Genomic DNA, 26956 nt, shown 5'->3' with positions numbered 1-26956 from the left:
ATTGTGCATCTGATGCTCTGTTCCACACGTTTTTTTCGCACATGTAAATTTTTCATTGTGACACTGTTTGTACATTTGATGCGCTATTGTGCAGATTTGTACCACTTATTCTCATGTCAGTTTTTTTTTCTTTTTTTTTCTTCTCCTTTTTCTTTTTTCCCCATGTGATGAATCGTATTCATGTATTTGCATATACCCCCCCTGCTGTAATGCCTTATTGGCGCTGCAGGTAATATGAAAAAATAAATAAATTAATTATTAAAAACACAGCTGCAGTTATAACGATTGGGAGAGGTGGCAACGGGGCTGGCGCAGCAGCTCCAACGTGGTAATGGCAAACCGCCCTCAAGCAACCTGAAAATGGCCACACAACGCGCGCCATACGTACTCTGGAGGAGTAGGCAGCTAGCGGTCACCGATGGCGCGGGCAGGAACCCGAACAAGCTCCTCTAAACCGTGACGACGCTGCAGCCTGAACACAATAGGCGTTATTGAACTTAGGAGTAACGCAAGGATATACACCGATACACGGTGAAGCTGCGCTGGTTAACCTACCGTACTGGGAACATGTGGGCATGTTGTACAGTTTTCTGGCAACCACCGCTTCATGCACTCCATCGGTGATTGCGAGAGAATAAATTACAAGTTTCCAGCAGGAAGAAAATTGAGGGGCGTTTACAACGTAGTAGGACGAATATCCTAGTAATATATTTCCACATTTGCACAAATAAAATAAAATAACAAATTAACCTAGCAATTAAAACTAGGCATTCTCACCAGATGTGCGCAGTTCCTGTTTACCTAGTCGCGGCCCATGCCCTGCGTTGGTGTGTCGCACGGGATTACGCGAATATCTGCATACCACAATTATGCGAACGCTATCGATAAAACTGCATGGGTGCGCCGAACCTAACTCGTGTCCATTTGAAACAATACAATGTTTACACACCCGTACAACATTGTATCAAACTTTCTGATTTATTGCTCTTACTCGAGAGGAAGCTATCCAGCAGCTACAGGCCATGTTCAATGAAGCCCGCATAATTTGTTATGAAAGTGTTCCAAACAGATAAGGTTGTGGTTGAGCAAAAACAGGATAATACCTCATTGATCGGCAAGGCGAGAATATGAAACAACGCTGGGTGCCTTACCCTACGCCATTTTTTATTCCATCGTAGATTCTACTGCATCCACCACGGTGGTTTATTGGATAATTCGTGCGGCAGAACCAAAGTAAAAAGGTTGGATACCGGCCGCGGTGGCTGCTTTTCTGATGGAGGCAAAAAGATTTTGGTTTTGGGAGGTGCACCAAAGGAGATTACGGTGCCCGTCAGTGATCCCCATGTTGCCACCATTATTTCGAAGTCCTTCAATACGGTGCGCCTCAGCGCAGACACACCTTCGTCTCGTTAAACGCCACTATAAATCAACTCATCACAGTAGTGTGCCTGCGCGTACATTGTATATTTCTGCACCAAAAATGTCCTAACTTTTGTCCGTGGGTGTGTACAAATTATTCACAATTCCAGGTTGCCCACGTTTCAACTTTATTCTAGCTTATTCAAACTGACGAGAGTTGGGTACACTTACCCACTGGGTCTTCATTTAATTCGACAAAGCGGAAACCGAGCCTGGTAATTTTCTCTATCCTCTCACCCTCCACTATGACGGTCAAGTTTAAACGGTACAGTGTCTGTTCGCCATAGCCTGAGGGCCACCAAGGTTCCACCGCTTCCTGCAAAAAGAAGCTCGCAGTACTTATTTTTCCAGTATGTGTACATACAACATTCTACATGTCGAAACACCTGAAAATCACACTACATACCAAAGTTACCCCATTTTTGTGTTGTTTTGACATAAAAGTAGGTCATGCTTTATGCGGATGTTCAATTTGAAGCTTCAAAATTCCGTCCTAAGCTTTATTATTGCATTAACTTGGAAATTCCTTCCATAATAACGGGCACAGTCGGAAACATTGAGGATCAATGTCAAAAAGGGATGCACGAGAACAAGCCACAAAAAATAGGATTGGAAACATAGTGCCCTCTACGTGTAGTATGGCAAGAAACTTTAAGAGCCCCGCTTAAAGTGCTGCGTAGTAGTGTTTTCAAAACTGTTACCTAACAAGGAGTTTCAGTTGATATGACTGCGTTGTTTTTCGGGTATTGGGATTTAGAGCGAGCACGTAGCAATTGCTTACCGATGCACGCGCATTAATATTAGCAGATTATGCCATCTGGCGCATATGGTCTTTCTGATTGGAAAAAGTATACGGTAACTATTATTTCGTTCAGTTTTTATTGGCTAAGTGCGAATATTGGTATTTACGTCGTGTTTTTGAAAGTCTTCAATCCCTGTCCAGTCTACGCCAGTCTATGTCCTTCGCGCTTTAAAAACTACAAGGTTTTCCAAAAGTTAACTGCGCGCTGGCTGGAAAAATGTATTACTCACTACACGGTCTTTTCAACCGAGTGAAAGAAACTGTATCATAAACTGAAATTATCAAAAGGTATGTTTCCAAAACTTAATGTAAGTTCAGCCGTTCTTGGCGATATTCCACCTTAATTCCACTATATTGGTTCTAGGATTGAGGAAATAATGTGGTCCTTACCATAAATATTACCACAATATTTCGTGCTTTATGGCAGTGACTTACCGTAATGGCTCAGTGCTTCGCATAAACGCTCAAAGATGAACTTTTCTAGATGTGAACAAAGTACTATTGAACTGTGCCTTTCGAATGAATCACACGCACTCCTCCTTGTAGTGAAGCTTATTCAATTCGTAATTCCGACATTAATACTCCTCGAATGTCATTTGTTGAGACAGCGCTAGTTAATCATTTTATCTTTTGTTGAGCTCCATACGCCACGGGCCGAGACTTCTGTTTTACAACCACGTTATCCGCCTGTACTTTGCGAAAAATTCCGCGCCGTAGACCAAAAACACTGGCGGGACCCAGGAGTTGTCGCCTAAGGCGCTGAACACATGCGTCAGGCTAATGACACATACAGCATACAGCTCAGTATCCGTTTAAAAACGCACGAGAGAAGCATCGAAACCGCATTATGATTGGTAAGGCGCCTGTGAACAATGCGACCCCCCAACATGTGTTCCTGGTAAAGATGATGTTTGCAGAATATGTTTGAAGGTAACGCAGGACAAGCGTCGCTAAATAAACCAGTTCTTGCACGAGCCGCTGGGCGCATGCGTCAGGCTAGGCATGACCCAGCATTTGTTGCCAGAGAAGCCGAGCGCAAGCGACATGCTGTCCGGGACGACGAGAAATATTTAATACCGCAACCCCCTTTAGCCTTTGTAGTCGTTTACAACAGCTTCGCTGGACATCCTTTCGCAGCGCAGGATGGCTACGATTTTTTTTTCTTGTATTTAATTCTATGAACATTAAAGTCCATTTTAAAACAGTTCTTTTTTATTTCCGATCTTCGAACCTCATCTCTTTTGTATTAATAAATGAAATTTCTTATTCCCGATTATAGCATTACACTATCCTTAACTAGGAAACCATTTTATTCCTTGCGGAAGAAAGGATGATGTATAACCCGCAAAGCCGTGTTAGTGTTTTTATTATGTTTCGTCTACATAAATTCGTGATCAAGCCTTCGTTCAGGTGATTTTTAATAGCAGAGCTGTTGAAGCTTGAGCTTGGTCCGTTGGCATTAGCCAAAAAGAAATACCCAGAATAAAAACGGCCCCGGGAGGAGGCGCCCGGCACGACCTTGGTGTGGTGGCTTTAGCAAACAATTACGAGCGCCACTGAGCGCGCGCCTCGTCAGGAGCACCCAGCGTTCTCCAGGCTTGAGCGTCGGCTTGCGCCCCGTGAGGAGCTCCCTCCTTCGTCATTGTCATCTTCGGTGCGGTGGAAGAGTGGCACACCGGTCACTACACCCTTCCTCCCAACCCCGTAGAGCCAAGAGCCCTTGTGTTCCTTGCACGCTCCTTGGCTCAAGGGCCCTCGGCCCTTGAGCCAAGGAATGCGCTATATTTACGCCATCTGCTCCCTATTTCCTGATGTTCGTTGTCAGTGCGGAGAGAGGCTAAGTCGACCCCATTTCTGATGTTCCTCCACCCTTGCACCACTTGTGCCAATTGATATTGTAATTAGAGCTCTCAGCCCTTTTGAACGTCAGTTGACTGCCATTTTGCCCATGTTTGTGCACTATGGAAGCTAGATTTTCGACTAACGAAGTTTTCTACAGCTCTGGAAATTTAAAAAAAGACAAGAAGTATGTCTCCAATTTAAACACTGGCAGGCGAGATCCGAGCGCAGATTAATTCTGCAGCGTTAGCTTCCCCTGCAGCGTAGGCTCATCCTGCTATAAAGGAGAAATTGAGGCTATGATGGTCACTTTATATCGTTAAATATTTAAACTTACCTCCGAAGTTTTTTAGCTATCGCTGCCATTTCACCCCAGCGGTACCACTTTCTGTGCATTTACTAGAAGGTAACAGTGCTAGTAAGAGAGCTAGAAGTACTAGAAGGTAAAAGTGCGGTGCGCTCTCAATAAACCCGCCAGACACAATAAGATGATAGAAATAACCGCTGGTATGACGTGTTAAAGAGGAATCGAGTTCTAAACGTTCCCCATCAACACGTTTGAAAAAGGGGTGTTGGAGCCTCGAGAAGAAATTGCAGCCTCTTTTCTGTAATAGCAGGTACTGTTGCAGTACTTTTTGAAATAAATTCCAACCCACCATGTAGGCGACAAAGACGGCATTTATAAACGAGGCATGCCTTATAGATTTAAAATTCAAGCATATGGTTTAGCCCGAACAGAGGCGGGTGCCATAAAGTTGGCGTGCTTTTTATTAGATACAAACATACTGAGTGGCGCAAATACACAACGCACAAGAAAGACGACACGGACAGGTGCTACACATATATACACACATCCCGGCATGCGCAATAGAGATGCCCTCAGCGTCAACGCAAGAATTTATCTAAAAACCGCCCCTCGGCTTTGTAAAATACAACACAACCGAAGTGTCACTGACGCAGTCACTTTCCTTCAATCTGATACGATGTGCCTGATACAATACGATACGTACAATACATAGCTACTTGCAGAAGTTAAACTGTTTTTTGGTAAATCAACACGCATTGTGAAGAGTAATGGCTGCGTCAAATACGCAGAATCATTTAGATGTTGCCAATAAAAGCAGCTTTATTTCTACACAAACAAATTATACACACTGCCTGTGGTAACTCGTCGTCAAATGCTTTGCGAAGCGCGCTGCAAAGCGCTTCTATGCATTAAATGTATTGATCCACTGACAATCCACCAGTTCAAATCATTAGGCATTTGCTGCAGTTCCCTAAGCCAAAGCTCTGTTATCAGGTACTTCGAAAATGTGCGCTCACCTCAGGAATCATAAGCTGAAAAGTGAACTTTGGTTCGAGGGCTTCAGCAGACTCTGCAGTGAATGTTTTGTTCGCTAGGTAGACGGCATTGAGACTAATATTGACAGTCCCCTTCGTCTGTTTTTTATATGACGATTCGTAGAACATCGTAACATTCAGAATCCATGGTGACTTGTCGGTGAGAATACCTGAAAGAAAGGGAGGTCTTCAATGCTAATGTGTGTATATATATATATATATATATATATATATATATATATATATATATATATATATATATATATATATATATATATATATATATATATATATATATATATATATATATATATATATATATATTTATATATATATATATATATATATTGTGGTAATCCGGCAATAGTGGCGGTGGACAATCCCCCGCGATGGACATGTGCCGGCTGAGGATGAGGAGGTGGCGCGGGGGGAGCGAGGATAGGACATGGCGGACTCGGTTGGGCGACGTGTGTGCAGCCGGATCGGCGGAGCGGGACTCCAAGTAAAGGTGTGATCGAGGGGGCTCAGTGTCCTTCTGGGGAACCGCGGCCGGGTGCAAGAACCCCGGTACCACAATACCTTTACGGGAAACAGTGAGACAGAGAGAGATGTTTCGAAACGACGCGTACGTATGCAGTGGGGCTATACTCGTGGGGCAACAAGAGAGCAAGGAGGGAACAAAAAACAATAACACAAAAAATACTGACTTGAAAATTCAGGTGTCCTGATTGCCTAAATACGCCAAATAAACAAGTATAGAGACCAACCGCAATTATTTGCTGCCTGCCCTGTAATAAACCTCGATGTAAAGTACGGCCAGAAATGACCACCACGAAGCGCGCCGCCAGCACGGCTTCAGACTACTACGTAAATATAGAAGGTAATTTTATCTTTGGCTCCGCTACTGTCCTTTACCTTCTCGAGTGCACTATTTTTAGACAATATTATTTCCGCCAAACCGAAACACCCATGTCGGAGCCCTTGTCAGATGTTAATGTTTCTTACACATCGGTTATGTGACCGGGAGTATGTTGCGAATTGTAGAGGCAGACGATAGCTCCGGAAACATACCGCACCACACTCGTAATCACTGCACTGTAAGGACAAAGCAACATATTGGCTCGGGCTGTCGGCATCTCGTGTCGTAGTCTCATGTAGTTACGGCACGAAAGCACCGGTACACTCGTTTTCCAACGCCTCAAGCGAGAACGTAACCCGTACTAAAAGAACACATCGGGACAGCCATTTTACAACGCCTCGCGTTAGAACGCATGCTACGGCGTGTGACACGAAGATAACTTACGGCCAATCTGCCTCTCATTTAATTGCTTGAATCTGGTTCAACGCAAGAAAGGGCGCCACTGTCTCAGTAAGCGCGCCATGGCTCCTCCAACCGGCGCTTCTCCAGCGCCGTATCAGCCCTCGTCGTGTTCAAGACTGAGACTTCCACTCTTTCAGTACACCTACACACGTCATACTTCGCCTCTCCTCACATTTCTCGTTAGTGGATATGCCCCGCGGGAGTGCAAGTGGTCATGGAGATTTTTGTAATTCCTCGCTATAAAACTTTTCATCATGTTGTATCAAGACTTGGTACCCTGGCGGCTCAGCCTTGAGGACGCAGCCGCTCTACGACGTACGCTATCAAATTGAACAAATGTGTTACTTGAGCCTTTTATCCTTTTTGGAAATCAGGTCCAGAAGAACTGCGAGCTGGGCGTGTTGGTACATGTTCATGGTGGGAAAAGCGCTACAGTAACAAGGTTTTGTTTGAAGCGCTTTGTCCCGTGTACTCAGTTGTCCTTGTTACGGTAGCGCTTTTCCCACCATGGAAATCAGGTCGTTCCACGGATGGTTCATTTGCGGGATTTTTTTACTAGAAGTAGTACCTGTATAACCCCCCCCCCTCTCCCCCAGTTTTCACTCCGGTGAAGCAAATTGACTCGACGCCACTGCGGCGCTCCTCTTCGCCACCATCGACACCGTTTCTACAAAGTTTTGTTATTCCCCTCGCAACCACCGATGCCTCTTTCAAAAGCTGCGGCTCCGGCGGATAACGGCGGTATCGCCATTATCAGGCGTTACCAGAGCCAATTCCCCTATTTCTGCACCGAAGTGAGCCCATAATTCTTTTCAGAATGAAAGGCATTCCGCAGGACACTTTCGCCAGTGTATTTCACGACTAAGCATGCGCCTATCATAGGTTGTTGGGTTATGCGTGCACTGTTTGGGGGTGGAAGCACGGGGGCGTGCATGCACAGCTAGTCCTAGAGTTCCTGTATATTGCGTAGGGGAGCTATATACAGGAACTCTAGCTAGTCCTCACACCGCTACCGATGGCATGCGCGTTGTTCTGGCGGGATATTTAAACGTGGAGGTCTCGTGGCTCAATCTGACCTGTCAGCTGTCCTCAATGGTCGAGCGATTTAAGCTGGTGACATGCCTACGACACGGGAGGGAAACGGACAGCCACACGTTAGTCGACTAGAATAAAGCTCGAGTCCTTGCATGTTTTAACTGTTAATGAACAGACGCGTGTCGTTCACTCGGAAGAAGAACAGCGGGAATCGAAGCTGCGAAAATAACAGAAATCCGCTGCCACCTTCCTTCCAACCGCAATTTTCTAGCGTGCCCAGTTGCTGGGAATTCCTCAGGGATGAACACCAACGTCGACGTGAGCCAATATATCTTGTTCAGCTCGAAGTGCTTTCAGAGCCACAATTTTGAAGGTAATTTTCACTTTCAAGAACGCGCACATAACTGGTTGCCTGTTTATCTGACCCGATTTGGGAGTGGAGTGAAGGGAGGTGTGCACGCCCAGATGTAGGTTTCATGCCCTCAGTTATGACGTGTCCGTTGCGCTGGCGGAAGGTTTGAACGTGTACGTCCACTGTTCCAATGCAAACTTTCCGGTGTCCTTATAGTGGTTGAACGGATTGGCTTGGTGTGTTACGCAGACAGTAAGATGCCTAGGATGCCGGAGGTAAACTGATACGTCTAAGCTTGTCCACTAAAATAAATCTCGAGTCTTTCAAAGTTTTATTGGGGTAGTGCTAGCTTCTCGATCGAAAATTACAAAGAAACGTTTTGCTTCATGCGTTTCATGTACTGCGTGCAGCTTCGCAGGTCATCCTTCCCAGAGTGAAAGGGAATTAATTTTTTTAGGTGTTTCCTGAATTTTTCCGCTTTTTTGAACAGTATTCGTTTTTTTCGGGAAGTTGTCTAGGGAGCATATTTTCTAATTCTTCGGTTCAGATCTGATACGTTTACTTTTTTAATGTATTGCTTTTGGTTTTTCAAAATACTGTGCGACCAATTATCTTCATTTGCGTTATTATAACTACTGTTCCTTCTGCTAACTAAACATTTTTGTTCGAATGCATTGCTTTACATCATACGGATTAATAAGGAGCGGGATCTTAACCTACAAATGCCACATGTGTGATATGAGCACGACCAACTTTACTTTACCTGCCCATCCCATGGGTACAGGAGCGAGCGTGGCGAATCATTCCTCCACAAGGACGGCGCAGTTGGTGAAATAGTGCTCATTTTACTCTTCAAGTTCGCCAGCTTCACGTCGTTTGCTGTACACCGTCGACTGCTCAAATAAAAGGTATGGCGGTCTTACCAATACACACTGATTGTAGCAATCAGCACCTGTAATACCGTCCAGCACCGAGAATTCCCGGTTCGGCCCAGTCTCGTTTCGTAAGTATGAAAACTTCAACGTACACAAATAAAGAACGCTGTGAATAAATCTGCTTGCTCGATTTCCAGTCTTCATTTTGCGAGAATTTTCCCTCCTTTAGATAAGCGCAAACTTCATTGGTTTTGTCCACGTTGAGAAGCTTTATTTTTACGTGAATTTCATCCGTGCATGTTGAAAGTTCCCAAGGAAGCTTGAATTTACATAAAGCACCTCCCACAAAGCCCTTCTGTGAGTTGAAGTGCTGTCAGCCTTGCGTGAAAACAATGTTTATAAAGGAATGCAGTCCTAATCGACGGTAACCTCGACGGTTTCACCATAACTGGAGCCACTTTTGAAGGAGCTCCCCCGGGCTGACTTCAAGGCCTAACCAATGACTAAATCAACGTGACAGCCGTACCACGTCAATGGAGGCGGTAGTAACATAGGTATTTTGGGGATATATTTTGAGCCACCAGCACTTGCCGAGGATGTGGAACGCGGTGAAAAGAAATTGCCGTTATAGTGAGGCTGCCGGTCATGTTCAGCTGTATGCAGCAAATACCACCGCGTAAGATATGTCCAGTGAAAGTATGATACGAAATTGTTGCACGGCACCGTACAGTACATTTCTTTGGCGAAAGCGTTTTGTTGGTGTGGTGATGTCGTCGAGCCTTCTGCCGATGTAGAATGTAGCCTCTCGACATCAGATTCAGGGAAACTTCTTTTTCATAAATCACCACTCATTCTGTTGCGACACTACCTCCAAAGAAGCTGATGGCCCCCCGAGACAGCGGGCTCACTTTTGGAGTTTTTTTTTGTGATACTCGTTATACAAAACCCCCTGTAAGCCAATTGCAATTGACTACACCCCGCGTGTTTCTCGCTGCTTTTTTTCTGATTCCCTATATGAAACACTGCGCGCGAAGTGCTTGTTCATGTGCATTATTTTCTGATCTATGCTGTGAAACAAAATGCGCTGAATATTTCTCGTGCTTAATTCCTTTAAATGCACGCGGGCTATGAAACATGTGGAAAGCAAGTGAACGCGTTGTTAAAAGGTATGGTGCTGCGGGCGTTTTTGTAAACGATTCCCGGGTGGATGCGCGTTCGAAGGATGCCAGCCGGGTGCGTGCATCGCCAACAGAAAAACACCGATTTCTCGTTGGAAATATAATTGGCCGCGTATCTACTCCTTTCGTTGAAAATGTCGACAAAAAAAAACAGTAGTATTTGTCGACATTTGCCAAGTAAATGCCTCCCTTTGCTTTCCCGCTCCCCCCTCATGCTGTTCCTCTTCGGTCGCGCTCCTCCCAAGGTAAACACACTGAAGGTTTGCTCAAATCAATTTAAATTGGCCGCGTTCCACTGCTACAAGCCGGGTTCCTCGAAGCCTGCGCTGCAGCACGGCGGAGACGCGTGCGAACCGAGCCGCCGTACTTCAACGTTTATAGAGCCACGTTGCCCTACTCCACGTGCGTTCCAAGCATAACGTGGAACCTATATAGTGGAACTTTACGTTGCTGTTGCCGTGTAATGTCTGAAGTGCCGCCAGGAGCGCGGGAACTGCGGGTGACGGTTTCCTGCTGTAATGTCGAATACCATTTGCTATCGTAAAAGCCAACCATCCATAATTTTTTAAATAAAGAAACACTGCAAATACCACTTATGTATTGATGTTCTGCCTTAAGTTTGCGTAATGTCTTGTTCTTGCTCAACAGGGTGGACAAGTATGAACATTGACACCGGACTTAGACGTTTATATATTCCTGTAAGTATATAAGACTATTGCTGAGATTTTGTCTCACTTTAGGCGGGTGGCTGAATTTAGTCACAGACAGACAGATAGACAGACAAACAAACAGACAGACAGACAGACAGACAGACAGACAGACAGACCAAAACTTATTGGTTTAAGTAGCCCAAGAAAGACTATCGTCTTTAAAACTCTTCTGTGGGCTGCACCACGTCGTGCCCACAGTGGCTATGACCTCCCCCCCCCCCCCCGGGTAAATCGAAAAAGACTGAATCCAATGAACCAAGAAAAAATAAATAAAAAGACGGCAGGCCGAGTAAGCGCGTACACTGCATTAAAATGGGGATCAAATGGAGCGCAGCGCGTGTGGTGGCATTGGAAAGAACCAAGAAAACCCAAACGAGGCATAAAAAATTTGTAAAGCGGCATCGCCGAACATGGGCTGCTCGCTGTAAAGTCGGGCGGGGACATGAGGACACAACATAGCGGAAAACTGACGAACGACCAACTTTTGCGGTTCTGTGAACCAAAAAAACAAAGCGCTTTCTTAAGATAATGACGGTCAAAACTCGAAGCTTTCCCCAAACAAACCGAGTGAACATCGCAAATACCGAGTGCTTCTGCCGTGTCGAAATGGCGCAATCAGATGTCGCCTTCATAACACGAGGGACCAAGGTACGATTTCGACCACGGGAATCGTTGTTTTTCTGGGGCGCTCGCGACGACGAAGCAGAAGACGATTGACCTAACGTCGGCTCCTGCTTTAATGCCCAATTGCGCAGCGTTAATTAGTTACGACCGCGGATTCTTCATCACCACGGTGTGCGGTACACCCTACGGAGTGCAACGATACCTCATTTGGCCACAAGGTACGCGAATTATCCACTTTTCGGTCGATTTCTGTGTGCCCAACGCGGCACCCCGGCTAGGCTTAGCTTAGGCCTAGCTTGAGTACGGCCCGAGCGCAGCGGTGGCGGCCTCGCGGCGTAACCCTAACCCGCTCGAGGGGCCGCCGAGAGCCGCGACGATGGCCACGGACATGTACACCAGCGCACCGATCGACTCGGAAGCAACGGGAACGTCGACCTCTACATTTCACGGCGACCGAAGTGCCGGCCGAACGACCAGCGCAGTGCAGGGAGCTGACTTCTCTCCGGCGGACACGGAGGGCTGGAAGGCCTCCGGCAAGCAAGTAAGACAACGCATGGCCCACCCTACTACCGGTGAGTCCAAAGCTACAGTACCAGCACCTACCGCACCCAACCGGGCTGCCTACGCACGCCGAGTGGCAGCTAACATTGCGAAGGCAGCACGCATGCCACCAACGCTGACGGGAGAGGAGACCAAGATTGTGATGCGGCCACGCGGCGGCCTGCATGTAGGACGCACGGGGGCATCGACGCTCATGTCGGCCGTCATCATAGCGGCAGGAATACCAAAGCAAATGACGAGCGAGGACACCATATGCACCAATGCAGCCCAAAATATTATAGTGGTTAGCACCCCGGACGAAGACCGCGCCACATGTTACGCACGAGTGCGCTCCCTTACCATCCAAGGGCAAAGTTACGATACGCACGCTTATCGAACGGCCCCAAACGGAACGGTGAAAGGCATCATAAAAGGGATTGCGGTGGAAGACACAAACGACGACCTGTTTACCAACATCGTGAACTCCTCCAACCCACTAGCGCTGGAGGCTCACCGCATAGGAACCTCAACTACAGTGATTGTCCTCTTTGCTGGGCAGAAGGTCCCCAATTATGTAAAGTACGGCGCCATACTGGTCAAATGTAGCCTATACAGGCAACATTACGAAGTATGTCGACAGTGTGGCAAAGTGGGGCATAGGAGCGATGTGTGTCCTACCCCAACGTTAAAGTATGTTTCGCCTGCGGCACGGCCAACCCAGGCCCTAACCACGAGAAAGAGTGCGTCCCCCACTGCAAACTATGTGGGGGCAAGCATCCCACCGGACCGCCAGGCTGCACCAACAGGTACAAGACGCCGTACGTGGGAACGCGCCGGAGATGGGAGCGCAAACACGAGGCGCAGCAGCAGCCGCCGCCATTAAGCCTAGCCACCTTCCCGCAACTGATGACGAGCGGCGCGCCAGCTGCAGAACGGCGCAGCCGCTCGCGGCACCGCAGTAGCAGCAGGCGCCGCTCGAAGAGCCACCGCCGAAGTGCCAGTCACAGCAAGCGACAGTCGCGCTCGCGCGACAGAGTTGCCTGGGCGGACGTCATCAGAGCGCCGGATAGCAAGCCGCCTCAACGCCCCCAACCCCGAGACGAGATGTTTGCGGCACTACGACTCGAGAACGAACAACTTCGTCAGAAAGTTGCAGAACAAGACGCTACCTTCACGGCTATGAACGCAAAGCTCTCGCAGCTCCTGGCTTTACAACAGCCTAAGCCGCCGAGACAACAGACACCAACGCCGCCACCCCAACCTGCCCTGCCCCCACCCCGTGCACCCGAACCACAGTCGCAGATAAGTGATTCGTTAGACGAGGACGAGATGACGGAGTCCACCGTCGAACCAAATCCCCACAACAACGAGACATCGGAACCAACTCCCAAGAAGAGAGCGCTAGACACCACGGGACGCAAGCAAGTGTCGACCATCCTAGCTCGACTGGACCGGCACGATGAAGCTATCAGCACAATCAATGAACGGTTCACAACAGTTGAGGCCCGACTCACGACAGTCGAGGCCAGGCTTACAACGATAGAGCAAACGTGCCAGGCAAGTAGATCGAGCACGATCTACTGGGCCGCAGTGCAATTGAACACTGCGCCTTCGAGCTCGTGAAAGGCACCAAGAAACACAAGGACAGTACCTTCATCGTCAACGTGTACAGTAACCCTGCACATCGTCAACAGAAATTCCGGGCACTCATACACAAGGCCCTACGACAAGCACAGCACAGCACCATACTTCTTTGCGGGGACTTCAACGCTCCGCATCAAGACTGGGGCTACCTCAAGACCACCACCAAAGGAAGAGACCTCATTGAAGACGCCACAGACGCCGGTTTCCACCTCCTCACCGACCCCGCCACCCCGACGCGTATACGAACGTCCATCACGAGGGACTCCACCCCAGACCTCACTTTCGTCAGACCGGGACGCAACGGGAAGACGGCACAGTGGCTTAACACGGGATGAAACCTTGGTAGCGACCACTACATCATTGAGATCACCCTACCTACAAAAGCGACAGCTACAACCACAACCACACGAACGCAACGGGTGACCAACTGGACCGCGTTCCGCCAATCCCTAGATGCACCCACCGATATTGACGACACCGAGGAGTGGGCGAGAGCCCTCGCTCAGGCAACCGAAGCAGCGACCACAGATCTCGAAACCGACGACTCCATTACTCAGGTGGATAGCCGGCTAGCACATCTCATCGAGGCTAAGCAATCTCTACAACAGCGATGGCGGAGTCAACGCACAAATCGCAAACTCCGCAAGAAAATTGCTCTACTCAACAAAGCCATCGCGCAACACAGCAAGGTGCTATGCCGACAGCAATGGCATGCAGTATGTCAGGAGGCCGACGGCGAAATACACAAAAGTAGAACGTGAAACCTACTACGTTTCCTCCTCGATGAAACTAAATCCAAGGGCACGCAGAGACATTGCCTTGCCCGCACGATCCAAACGGCCATCGCAGAGCTCGGGGTACAGGAGGTGAGCAAGCGCCTGAACGACCGCTACCTTCCCACCGCTCCAATAGACAACCACTCCGAGTACGCAGGCCACGATAATGTAGAACTGGACCAGGACATCGAGGAATGGGAAGTACGAGCGGTCCTGCAGACACTGAACAGCAGATCGGCGGCAGGACCTGACAAAGTCACTAACAAAGCTCTTCGCAACCTCAGTGAGGCAGCTATCACGGCCCTCACGCGATACTTTAACAAATGCTGGAGAACCGGCCGCCTGCCACAGCAGTGGAAGATGGCGAAAACGGTCCTACTACCGAAACCGGGCAAGCCGCCCCAAATTGACAACCTGAGACCAATCTCCCTCACCTCGTGTGTTGGGAAAGTGTGTTACTCAACCGATGACAGCGGTACCTAGAGAGCTCCGAACTCTACCCTAATACAATCATAGGATTCAGGGCGAAGCTCAGCACGCAGGACGCTATGCTCCAGCTCAAACACGCCATCATTGATGACCCAACCCGCACCCTCGACAATAGAGCGGTACTGGGGCTAGATCTGCAAAGTGCCTTCGGCAAGCTATGGCACGGAGCTATCCTGCCTCAGGTATCCCACCTGAACATGGGTCGCCGCACATACGCTTACATCAAGGACTTTCTGACGGGACGTACCACTACTATCCACGCTGGAGACCTACAACTTCCACAGAAGCAACTAGGCAGCGTTGGCACCCCGCAAGGCTCGGTGATCTCTCCGCTCCTCTTCAATCTGGTGATGATCGGGGTGGCCAACCAACTTGCCCGAGTGCCGGGCGTCGGCCATACGATCTATGCTGATGACATTACGCTATGGGTCGCCGGAGGAAGCGACGGCCACATTGAAACCACGCTACAAGCGGCAGTAACGGCAATCGAGTCACAACTACAAGATACGGGCCTCGTATGCTCCCCATCCAAATCGGAGCTGCTCGTCATACCCCCAAGACGTGCCCGCGCAAAAGCTTCGGCACCGGCTAACATCACCATACGCACGGCGAACGGCAGCACGACCCCCCCCCCCCGTCAACACTCTGCGAGTCCTGGGCCTGCTCCTCGACTGTCAACGAAGCAACTGCGCCACGGTCACCAAGATCACTACCAAGGTAGCGGCGGCCATGCGACTCATCAGACGAGTGCCCACCCGCAAGGCAGGCATGAAGGAAGACAGTCTCACCAGACTCGTCCAGTGCTTCGCCGTTAGTCACATCGCTTATGTAGCAGCGTTTCACAACTGGACAGCCGCAGAACACTCCAAGCTGGACGCGGCCATTCGGAAAGTCTACAAGGCAGCGCTCGGCTTGCTACAGTGTACAAGCACCGACAAGCTCCTCGAGATAGGCATCCACAACACTTTGGAAGAGATTATAGAAGCCCAGAGTACAGCACAACACGAACGCTTGTCCCAAACACGCACCGGATGGTCTATACTGCGAGCAATCGGCGCGACTCCCCTCGCCACCCACCCAACAGACACCGTTGCACTACCAGAGGCAACAACGAGACTGCTTACCCTAAGCCCGATCCCGAAGCAGATGCATCCAGAACACAATAGCGAACGGCGGCTTGCAAGGGCCCGAGCCCTCACGACCCTATGTGCCAATGACAACGGAGCCACATATAACGACGCAGCGGTCTACCCACATCGACCAGCGACCTACGGAGCGGTAGTGGTGGACGCCATCACTGGCGACACTCGCAGTGCGGGCAGCTTCACCGCAGCGGACTCACACCAAGCGGAAGAAATGGCCATCGCCTTGGCCATAACAGACCCCAAGTGTACTACAGTGATCAGTGATTCGCGAACCGCAGTACTCCGTTACGCCATAAACAAAGTGTGTGCCAGTGCAGTGAAAGTGATCAGTACCGCGAAATCTACAGACACCCCAGTAACTCTCCGATGGTTCCCCGCACACATGGGGTCCCTACATCTCGGAACGGGTCTCGCCAACCGCAACGAGACGGCCGATGCCGCTGCGCGCGCGCTCACACACCGCGCGGCGGCCAACGTCTCGGCCACGCCTCCAGAACGGTACGAGCCTCCCGAGTGCAACCCCCTCACGAGCTATGGGGACATTCTGCTGTGGTATAGAACTAATCGAAGACGGCGACCCCCGCCTCATCCGAAACTCTCACGCGCGGAAGCGGTGACATATCGACAGTTACAGACAGGGTCCCTTCTAACCCCGGTGCTACGTGTACATGTGTGCCCCGAAGTATACGAGACAGATGTGTGCCGATTGTGCGCGAGTGCCAAAGCAACTACAGCCCACAGTCTGTGGAACTCTGAACTGAACCAGCGGGAGGCTGCCACACAAACGCAGCTTCCCCCAAACATTACAAACGCGATGACCTCGTCGGACTACAGCACCCAACACCTGGCCGTCCAGCAAGTGCAGGCGGCTCTCGAACGCCAGCTGCCTAGGATCGCACCCACGGGTACGGGACGCCTCCCGGAACTCGAGCCGTGCGGTCTGGCAGCGGCAGAAAGAGCACGCCGACACGACGTCGTGGCCGCGTCTTAGAGGCTCGTCCCTACGGGGCTCGCTCCTAATTGCAGGCTTTCAATAAATGTTGTTCTCTCTCTCTCTCTCGTTGTTTTTCTCGTGGCACTGATGTTATTATCAAGACTATCTTTGTGTTAAACCCACTGTGTAACATTTGCTTCCTGCAATGTGTTTGGCGTTACATCAAACACCATTTATTTATTTATTTATTTATTTATTTATTTATTTATTTATTTATTTATTTATTTATTTATTTATTTACAGTACCCCTAAAGGCCCTCACACAGGAGGGTATTACATAGGGGGTGGTCAAAACAGCAAAAACAAATATACAAACAAAGATGTACACTTTCAGTGAACCATAGAAAGCTTCGCTTGAAAAAGCCGTCCTCATTATTACCCTGCATTTAAGCCTTCGGGAGCTGGGAAATGTTTCATAAAAACAGCTTCTTTCTTTACTATATCACCCGCAGATTTCATGCTTACCCTGCTTGACAGTGGTCACCACTACATCCCGGATTATCACGCCGCTGTATCCTTGCAACTCAATAGACTTCCTGTGAACAAAAAAAACAACAGGTAATAAACGGTAGCCTTTATTAGAAGCGCCGTGTGTAGATCAGCACGCCAACCAAAAGCATTGGTCGGAAAGAGCCCCGGGCTGGGGGTTCCGTGCAAAATTTCGCCGCTCTGTGGATGCTAAATTGGGACTGCAGCAATTCTACTTTGACTACTATTATTATTGGCTTCATGCATGATCGCAGGGACTTATCTTCGCGAGCTCCCTGTAATCCCTATCACAGCAACGTGAGCTACGCAATCTATCCCGTAGCTTCTCAACGACACTGCGCAAAAGGTTTTCACTTTGAGCATGCGCAGTCCGCAGCTGGTCAGCGGACCTGTTTCTCGACAGGCCCGGGAAGTTGTATTCTAGGACCACTTTCTCGAAGCGCTCTATAACTGAAGATCGCTCTTTGAGAATCCTTTCGCACAAGCTAACTGGTTACTGGCTCCCCGGGGATTCTGCCAAAAGTTAGCTTAAGCGGCATTTGTGTAACGGCGACTTTTACTAAAGCATTGAAATGGGGCATTAAGGCGCGTTACTACCTAGTCTTTTGTGTGGGCGTGTTCTAATTGCAAATGTGCTGACACACAGACAAGCGTCCAGAGGCTTTCTTGCAAAATATAGGCACGCCGACATCCGGTTTCATTATTTTAAAACAAAGCCCAAAGCTATGTCGCATCCGCTTACCTGTCCCACAACATTTTCTTACTAATTTTATGAAGCAGCGCCTGTACTGCAATCCACCACAATAAACACTACTCATGGCTTAGACGAAAAGTTTTTCATGCGAAGCTTCTACTGGCTGTCTCGCGACACCGTCGGTGTTGGGTCCGTACTCCGAAACCCTCCTGACCAGCAGCTACCGGACGAAAACTCCCGCTTGCCCATAGCTGGCGCTCCCTGTAGCTCGCGGCTAATCACACAAGTAGCGCCGGATCACTGCCTACTCCCAGCCAATCACAGGGGGTCTGTTCTTTCGGAGAAGGAAAAAAGAAAGTGAGCTCGATTCACGCGCGTCAGCTGCGCCATGGGTAGGCCGCGCTTTGTCCCCACAGCCGATGAGGGAATACAGGAAGCAATAATACATACCTCAACACAAACGCGGGGAATTCGTGTTCGTATGAAACTCAGCGCTAGAAAAAGGGTTGGGTTGGGGTTGGCAAAGGGCTCGGTTGGGATTGCTGAAGGGCTTAGTTGTATTGGTCAAAGGTTCGGCATTAGTTTTTGACAGGGATTGCACAAGGATTGGCTTACGGTTTGACACGGTTCGAAAATCTTCGCATGCACCCGTGTTTCCAGTAGGTAAGGTAATAATAAATTTTTTTATCCTTTACCTTCCTTCGTCGGGAGGCACCATCACCTTCTGAATTTACAATAGGGGGCGCACCTTAAAAAAACGAAGAAACGTCACACGAAAGCGTAACTCTTGAAGGTACCGATGCTGTACACAACCTTCATAACCATCACGAAGGTTTAGGTCGACGATCGAAGCCGATTTGCTTCTGCTTCACTGCCGCAACCGCCTTTACTACATCATTGTTTCTATAGGAATGGGCTTTTTTCTTTTTCTGGAAGTGATATTGCGTGGACATAACCTTGGAGGGGCGTACGCTGGGACGTATCTTTCTCGTTCCGAGCAAGTGTTGCCCCGATTACGGCGAACGCTGAAGTTTTTTTTGCAAATAATGGACAATCTGCCTAAGTGGGTATCCTTGGCTGTACAAACCTGCGCAGGGGACGCTGGGCGGTTGCTGCGAGGCGCGCACACACGAGCGTTTGGCATTTTCTTGGCTTTTTTACAGGCGGGTGGTCGCCGAAATCTTGCCCAATCTCCCTAAGTGGGTATGCTGCGGTTGATAAACGTGCGCTGGGGACGCTGGGAGGTGGCCGCTAGGCCAGTGCTCACATGCGCTCGCTCGGCAATTTATTAGCAGTGTTAACTGGGGGCACAGAAACTTACGATTCGCTAAACAGCTTTGCTGATAAAAAATTGCTGTAGTTTTGCTTCGGTTAAACCTAGTTGACAACGAAAGCTTCACTGCCGCTGCACGAGCGCCCACACCTGGATGGTCATCTTCCTGCATTGCCACGGCTCAGCGCCGCACGTGGCCTCCATGCCTTCCTTCGTGTCACCCGCATATCTCAGCGGGGCAGCCTCCTCGCCTTCCTCCGCTAAGTGGCGACACGGGTCCCGCGCACGTCTCCATTCCCTCCTTGCCTATTTCTCCCCCGCTACCTATCTCTCCCCGCCGTTGGGCCGCTACTCCGTGCCGGCGCTTGTGGAAAGGGGGGTGGTTTGACCTCTACCTCTCAAGGTTAAAACTGGTCACCCCGCTAAGTATGCCCGACGTAGGGTAGTCTAGCTTTTGCTACAAAAGAAACTGGCGATTGCGATACTTCCTAATGCGATATGTGGGCGCAGCAGCAGTGTGCTGAGGCAGCATTCACTCGTGGGTTCTCTCAACGGCAGCTGTAATGAGCCTCTACGGCGGCGGTGCGGAGTGCATCTTAGGAAGCGACGGCGAACTGTTTCTTAAGCGAACGCACATCATAGTCACGCTCATGCCCCCCTCATGTTTTCGCCGCAACATCGCGCCGTGGAGCGCCTTATGCGTGCACAGCACACTGCCCCTCCCCTCTACCACAGCATACCTTCGAAGAGCGCCTGTTCGCGCCGCCACAGCGAACCGCCGTCCTCTCCCAACTACGCGACAGTCTCCTCTTTTGCTTTCGTTCATCGTTCGCTTTTTCTTTCACTCGTCGTTCCAGGCCATCGTTCCCTTGGTTGCGCCGACAACCGGCTCAGCCCCGAAACGGCCGCCAAAGGGCTGCACTCTAAAACCAGTCGTCATGCTGGAGTTAACTAGCCCACTGCCTTTCTTTTGGTTGGTTGGTCCTTGAAATTCCGAAGCTCACAGCCGTTTGAAAAGGTAGCGTTTCTTGTTTTGCTTTTCTTTCTGAGATGTGGGCTACAGATTCATCAAAATACGACTTTATTCTTCTAACCATTTTTAACAACACCCAAATTATTCTTTATTTTATTCTAGCTCCTGTACCAGTTCCAGTAACATTTAGAACTTCAAACGCACTTTCAAGAAAGAAAGCGCATCCTGCCTAAAAGAATTCCAAGTTTGCTCGTTTCAAGAAGTCCTTATTTGCTCAGTGATTTCAATTCATGAACACGACATGAGAGATCTAAGGCCCAAATTTTAAAACCTTCGTACCTTACTCTATTTCTTATCCCTACTGAAGGAGCCCTTCATGCTCCTTTACCGTCAGCCGACCTAGCAGCGCTGATCCTCATTTTTAAAGCCTCTGTCAACCTCCCTTACCAAAGGGCGCCCTTACGCCTGTCAAGGAAGCCATTCGTGCACATGGGTGCGAGGGTAACCGAAATTTGTTCTTAAAATTTGCCTTTATTAACCGTGATAGGTATGTAGTTTGTCGCGTTGTACATTTATACGGGAATATATATTTAATGTTTGCTTATTGCGCGGTTCATAAAACAAGTTGTACCGGTTGTTTACAACAGTTGGTGGTAAGTCAAATCTTTTCTGGCAACAGCCTACCGTTCATTTTTATCAAAATCGCATTTAGCGTCGAAACGTGCGAGCCAACGTTTTGTGCGAGCGTAGCGCCAATATTACCATGCCCGGGAAAGTGAACTACACTCTCCAAGAACTGGTGCGAAAATACAAAAACTTTGAAAAATGCAAGAAAATCAACGCCGTGTCGCTGCAACCTAAACCTAAAATGTGGAAGCGGCTTCGCGATGAATACAACAGCATGCCCAACATGCGCCCGCGGAATTGAAAACAACTCCGCGTCATTAGCATTTCTTCTTCGTTACGTTTGGCAGCCGTTCGTACTTTAGGAACAGGCGCAAGCACACCGCCTCCGTAACTCCCCAGAGCACATTGCTGACCCTGGGCTGCGAAACGTTGACGAGGTCGCCAACCACCGTCAAAAGAAGTTTCACATGCGAGAAAGTAGGTGTTAGTGCGGTAAAAAATTGTGCTAGGGGTCGTTATCAGCGCTTATTTAAAAGCGGGGATGAGATGTATGCCGCAATGCTAACACTACGCTCACTGGCCGCGGAGGCTCGCTGGTCCTAACGGTCATCGCTGCGCGCGGTGGGCCTAGCGGCGGAAAGATGGCGCTACGTGCGTGGAAGCGACGAAACAGGCTACGGCAGATGTCTTGGTCACCGATCGCTCAAACGGCAATTAGAGCTGAAATAAACTTCCACATGCGAGAAAGGGGATGATACTGTGGTGAAAAGTTCCGTTAGGAATTGTCATTTGCAGTTGCGGAGATAGCGGCGAATCGCGATCAAATATCTACCACGATGCTAAGTCTAAAGTTCCCAACACCCGAGTAAACCTGAGCAACGCAAGCCAATTGTGGGCTGTAGGGGACTCGCAGCACGTGAGCGCGTTGCGTTTGCCTTTCCCTAACTTCGTGGGGGCCGCCAACGCCAGCTTCCCTCAAACAAAAAACTGCCTAGTGATTCGAGCAGTGGTGAAGGAGGACTCCTCTTCTGTCAGAGTTCTCGCGCAGGCGGTGTTCCTCCAGCATTTTCATCACAGCTGCTGTGGTGAACCGCTACCGGAATGTAAACTCGTCGTCACAGCACAGCTCCATGGTGTTGAGGCGGTCTGGTGGCTGTCTCATTGTGAGCAACGGGCATCTGTACACGTCAGCGCACATGAAGTCGTCTACCCTTAGGAAAAACTGGGCAAAGTCCTCCCATTTGTGAGTGAGTGAGTGAGAAACATTTTATTGAGCCGGTGAAGTGGGAGTGGTTCCTTATTCCAGGAAGCCATGCGATGAGCCGGCAGCCTTCGCTCTGGAGGCCAGACGTGTCTGGACGTCCAGATCGCTGCTGGTCACCAGGTTCTCCCACAGCTCAGGGGTGGGAAGGGGGGATGGAAGAGGGGGGAGGTTGGGGTTGTGCTTGCACTCTAATATAATGTGGGGAAGAGTACCGGGTTGTAAGCAGGACTTGCATGTGGTCGGGAATTGCGTGGGAAACATGCGATGGAGGCGGACTGGGTGAGGGAAGGTATTGGTCTGCAGTCGGCGAAGTAGGGATTCTTCTTCTTTTGAGAGTTTAGGATGCGGAAGAGGGAAGTGCTGTCGTTCGAACCGGTAATATTGAGTGATGTCTTGAAAAGTCAGTAGAGGGAAGGACGGTTCGGTATCCTCAGTAGCCTGGAGGGACAGGGCGCAGGCTTGCTGGTGAGCAAAGTTATTGCCCGTGAGTGAGGAATGGCCAGGAGTCTAAACGAGGGTGACTTTCCGGCAGGGTTGATGCAAAGACAGTAGTTTTAAAGTTGAGCGGGCCACCCTTCCGGCTAGAAAGCTTCTGCAGGCTGCTTGAAAATCTGTGATGATTACGGGGTTCTTCGTATGAACGATGGCTAATGCGATGGCGAACTCTTCGGCAATCGATGCTGACGACGTCTCGATTGTTGCTGAAGCTACGAGGGCAGTCTTGGTGGTGACTACCGCTACTTGATGCTGTCCATCGGGGTAGGTGCTAGCGTCCGTGTAGGAGACATCTGCACGCTTTCCTTAGATGATCTCGTGCACTTGACTTCGCGCTTTTCGGCAGCCGGGTTGTAAGTCCGGGTGCATATTTTTGGCAAGGGGCGAACCCGGATAACACTTCTCTAGTTATGAGGGAGGGGCTGAGAGGCAGTGGATTGGTATGGGACGTGAACACTTTTCAGGAGGGCTATGCCCTCAGTTGTTTGGGTGAGACGGAGGCGTTGACTAGATAAGTGGCCTTCAATAAGTTTTGACACCGTTTTGTGGAGGCCCAGTTGTAAAAGACGGGCCGTGGAGGTGTTCATAGGAAGATTTAGCACTTGTTTGAATGCTTTCCGTATAAGCCTGTCAATGGTGTCCGTGTCACTTTTGGTGAGGATAAGGTACGGTGCGACATACGTGACACGTGAAATAAGGAGAGACTGGACCAGTCGGACCATGTCTTTTTCCTCCATGCCACGGCGGGGGTTAGAAACATGTCGAAGCATGTGGGAGACTTGGTTAAAAGCCTTGGAGAGCTTAGATGAAGTTTCATTATTGCGTGTATTGGCCTGGATGGTGAGGCCTAAAATCTTAAGGGAGGAGCCGGGCTGTACAGTATGGCCGTCGAGGTGGAGGCAGACTGGTTCTTTCTGTCGAGCAGGTGGATGTTTACGGATTATGACAAGCTCAGATTTTTGGGGGGAGCATTGAAGTCCGACGGAGGAGGCATATTTGTGAACGACGTCGGTAGCCTGTTGAAGGTAGTCTTGGATGTTTCCCATGGAGTCTGTGTCTGTCCATATGGTGATGTCGTCTGCGTAAAGTGCGTGATGTATGTGAAGGATGGCGTCAAGTTTCTGGGGCAAATCCACGAGGGCGAGATTGAAAAGGAGTGGAGAAAGAACTGAACCTTGAGGTGTGCCCTGGTCCCCCAAAGTAATAGGCTGGGATTTAATGTCACCTACACGAATAATAGCTTGCCGATGAGTAAGAAAATCTGCAATGTATGTGTACGTACGGTGGCCGCAGCCTGTTTGATTGAGGAGGGATAAAATGGAGGAATGCCAAACATGATCAAATGCCCCTTTTACGTCCAAGACAAGAATGGCCCGAGGGGAGCAACGAGTCGCTGGAGCAAGGACTTCTTTAATTCGAAGGAGTAAATCTTGTGTGCTGAGATGCTTCCTGAAGCCATACATGGTGTCGGGTATAAGGCCTTTTTCTTCAAGGAAGGGTTGGAGGCACTTCAGTATCATTCTTTCCACGAACTTGCCCACGCAGGAGGTCAGAGAAATCGGTCTTAGGTTTTCAAGATGAGGGGACTTATTTGGCTTGGGGATGAATCGTATTTCAGCCGTCTTCCACTGGGGAGGGAGATGACTTGAGCTCCAGTGCGAATTGATGGGGTATAGAAGGTGATCCAGCGAGCCGCCGTCCAGGTTGGCAAGAAGCCGGTAAGTGGCTTGGTCCGGTCCCGGGAAGCTTTTTTTATTGCATTCGAACAAAGCTGCTTCCATTTGGTAAAGTTGGAAGCCCTTATCTAAGTCACTGTTTGTCGATCCCGTGTAAGGAGGTGGGTTGAAGTGGCGAGAGGTGTTCAAATATTTAGCCGTGAGTTTTTGGATGAGATCTTGGGGAGATCCGTTGAAGAAGGTTAGGGTCCGGGTCATATTGCGTTGGGTCTCTCTCTTGCTTGAGAGCGGGTCAATGAGGTGCCTACGTGAATACCATGTTTTTCGAGTGGTAAGGGTACCCTGGAGGCTGTCACATAATTGAAGCCAATTCTCTTTGCATAGGTGAATGGCGTTTTCAGTGGCGTTTTTATTGAGAGCTGCAATTCTTAGCCGGAGCTTGCGGTTCCGTCTTTGCCATTTCCATCGCTTTGTGAGGCTTCTACGGACCTCCCAGAGGTGGAGAAGTTTAGCATCCACGCTGGGGGTCTGGAAGGAAGTGATTATGAATTTTGTGTTTACCCTGACTGTTTCAATAATGTCATCGATCCAGTCAGATAGAGGTTGGTTAGGGTCTATAGGGCGAGAGGAATCGGCCTTGCGGAACACATCCCAGTTAGTGAGACGGGCGACTCCTGTCTTGATGTTGTAATCGAGATTACGAATTGTTAGTTCGATAATATCATGGTCGGATCCAAGGTTCTCGCCAGTGGATGACCATATCACATCCATGGTGCCCAGTAATAAAGACATGTCTAGGGAAGTGTCCCTGGCTGTGCTGGTTCCCATTCGTGTTGTTGAGCCGGGATGGTTTACAAGCAGAAGGTGAAAATCATCAATCGCTTGCGCCAGAAGAGTGCCTCGTTTCGTTTTGTAAGGATAACCCCATTGAGGGTGAGCAGCGTTAAAATCCCCAAGAATAAGGAGCGGTTTCGTTCCAGCTATATTAATAGCGTCACGAATTGTTGATAAAATGTCGGGAACCTTCTGGGTTGGGCGGCAATAGATATTGAGGATGCAAAGGCTTAGCTTGTTCTTAGGAGATGGAGATAGGAGATCGGTGAGGATGTGGTTACATCCCGTCTGTGGGGTGACATGATGAACAGCAGATATAGTGCTACGAATAAGCGTGAGCGTTGAGTAGTTGTCTGAGGAACCATAGGCGATGTATCCAGGGAGTTTCATATGACTGTTCGTTTCCTGGAGGGCAATGACCGCTGGTTTCGAATCAAGGGTGGTGAGGAATTGAGTAAGAGATGCAGCTTTTTGTTTGAGGCCTCTACAATTCCATTGGAGGAGCGTCGTAGAAGTTGGATTAGGTTGCTTCCGGTTCATCAGGTAACGAGGCAGAAATGGTGTTGTCTGTGTTTCGGGCGTATGGGACGGCACCGGTGTGGTTCCTTAAGGAGCCTTTTGAAGTTCTGTCTTGTCGGATGGGGCCGAGGTCATTGCTGTGGTCGAGGGAAGTGGGTGAAGTGTTCACAGAGATTGCTTCCTGACTGAATGTGTGATACTCCGTGCGGAGGGACTCTATATCTTGTTGTAGTTTCTGGTTTTCTTGCCGAATATTCTGGAGGTGTTTGTTTATGGAAGCAAGCTGCTTAGCTAGGTTAGTAAACATTTCTTTGATCTGCGGTGGGGGCGACGGCGGCTGGGTCTGTTTCTGCGGCGTCCAATTAGGCAGTTCGGGGTCTGAGTGGGGGGGTTAGGTTTTTTGCGTTTTTCGCCGGCTGTAGATTGGTTGTGCTCTAGTGCATCGACACTAGCATTGAGTGATGCTATTAGAGCATTTTGTTGTTCCAGAATTCGGGTAAGATGCTTACATTCGATGCAGGGAGTTGTATTCTGGGACTGTTGTGGAGGCGGGGGCGGAAGGGAATTAGTTTGAGCTGCCGGAGAGACCCTTTGGGCCCAGCTTACTTGTTTTGGTTGGGTGAACTGGATGTCGGGTGACAGCTGCGGATACTGCGGATTCTGGGACTGCGTTGGTGGTTTGCTTCGAGAATGGCTGCGTTTTCTTGACGAAGGAGTCATTGAACGGTACCGTTCACGCCCACGAACCGGTATGGAGACCCGGGCTGTTTCAGGAGCGCTTGCCCAGGCTTGCCTGAGCCGCCTTTGCCGGAGAATAAACGGTTCGACATAACGCTTTGAGCAGCCTGGTGCTCCCGAAAGGTGGGAACCACCGCAGAGGTCGCAGGTGGGCGAGCACATGTGGTTTAGTTGAGGTTGCTTCATCCCACATTCATGCCAGACCAGAGTGGTAGGGTTCGGGCAAGCCGTGGACCTTTGACCTACGGTATGACATGTAGCACACACGGGAATGGTTTTCTTGTAGATGA

The 26956-nt window shown here is 49.4% G+C and overlaps 1 protein-coding gene across 1 annotated transcript in view; it reads right to left on the bottom strand.

Moving 5' to 3' along the window:
* Positions 1-26956, bottom strand: part of LOC144140009 (beta-mannosidase-like) — a 159945-nt gene that overhangs the window by 96469 nt on the left and 36520 nt on the right. Inside the window, exons 7-8 of the mRNA XM_077672223.1 lie at positions 17550-17620; positions 1585-1707 (exon numbers count right to left, since the gene is read on the bottom strand). Of these exons, the coding sequence (XP_077528349.1) occupies positions 1585-1707; positions 17550-17620 (194 nt within the window). The remainder of the gene's footprint in view (positions 1-1584; positions 1708-17549; positions 17621-26956) is intronic.

This window comes from Haemaphysalis longicornis, unplaced genomic scaffold, assembly GCF_048455015.1.
Source record: "Haemaphysalis longicornis isolate Haplotype H1 unplaced genomic scaffold, Haemaphysalis longicornis Haplotype H1 scaffold_5, whole genome shotgun sequence".
Taxonomy (NCBI): Eukaryota; Metazoa; Arthropoda; class Arachnida; order Ixodida; family Ixodidae; genus Haemaphysalis; species Haemaphysalis longicornis.
Note: the sequence above shows the minus strand (reverse complement) of the source record. Positions and strands in the feature narration are given on the sequence as shown.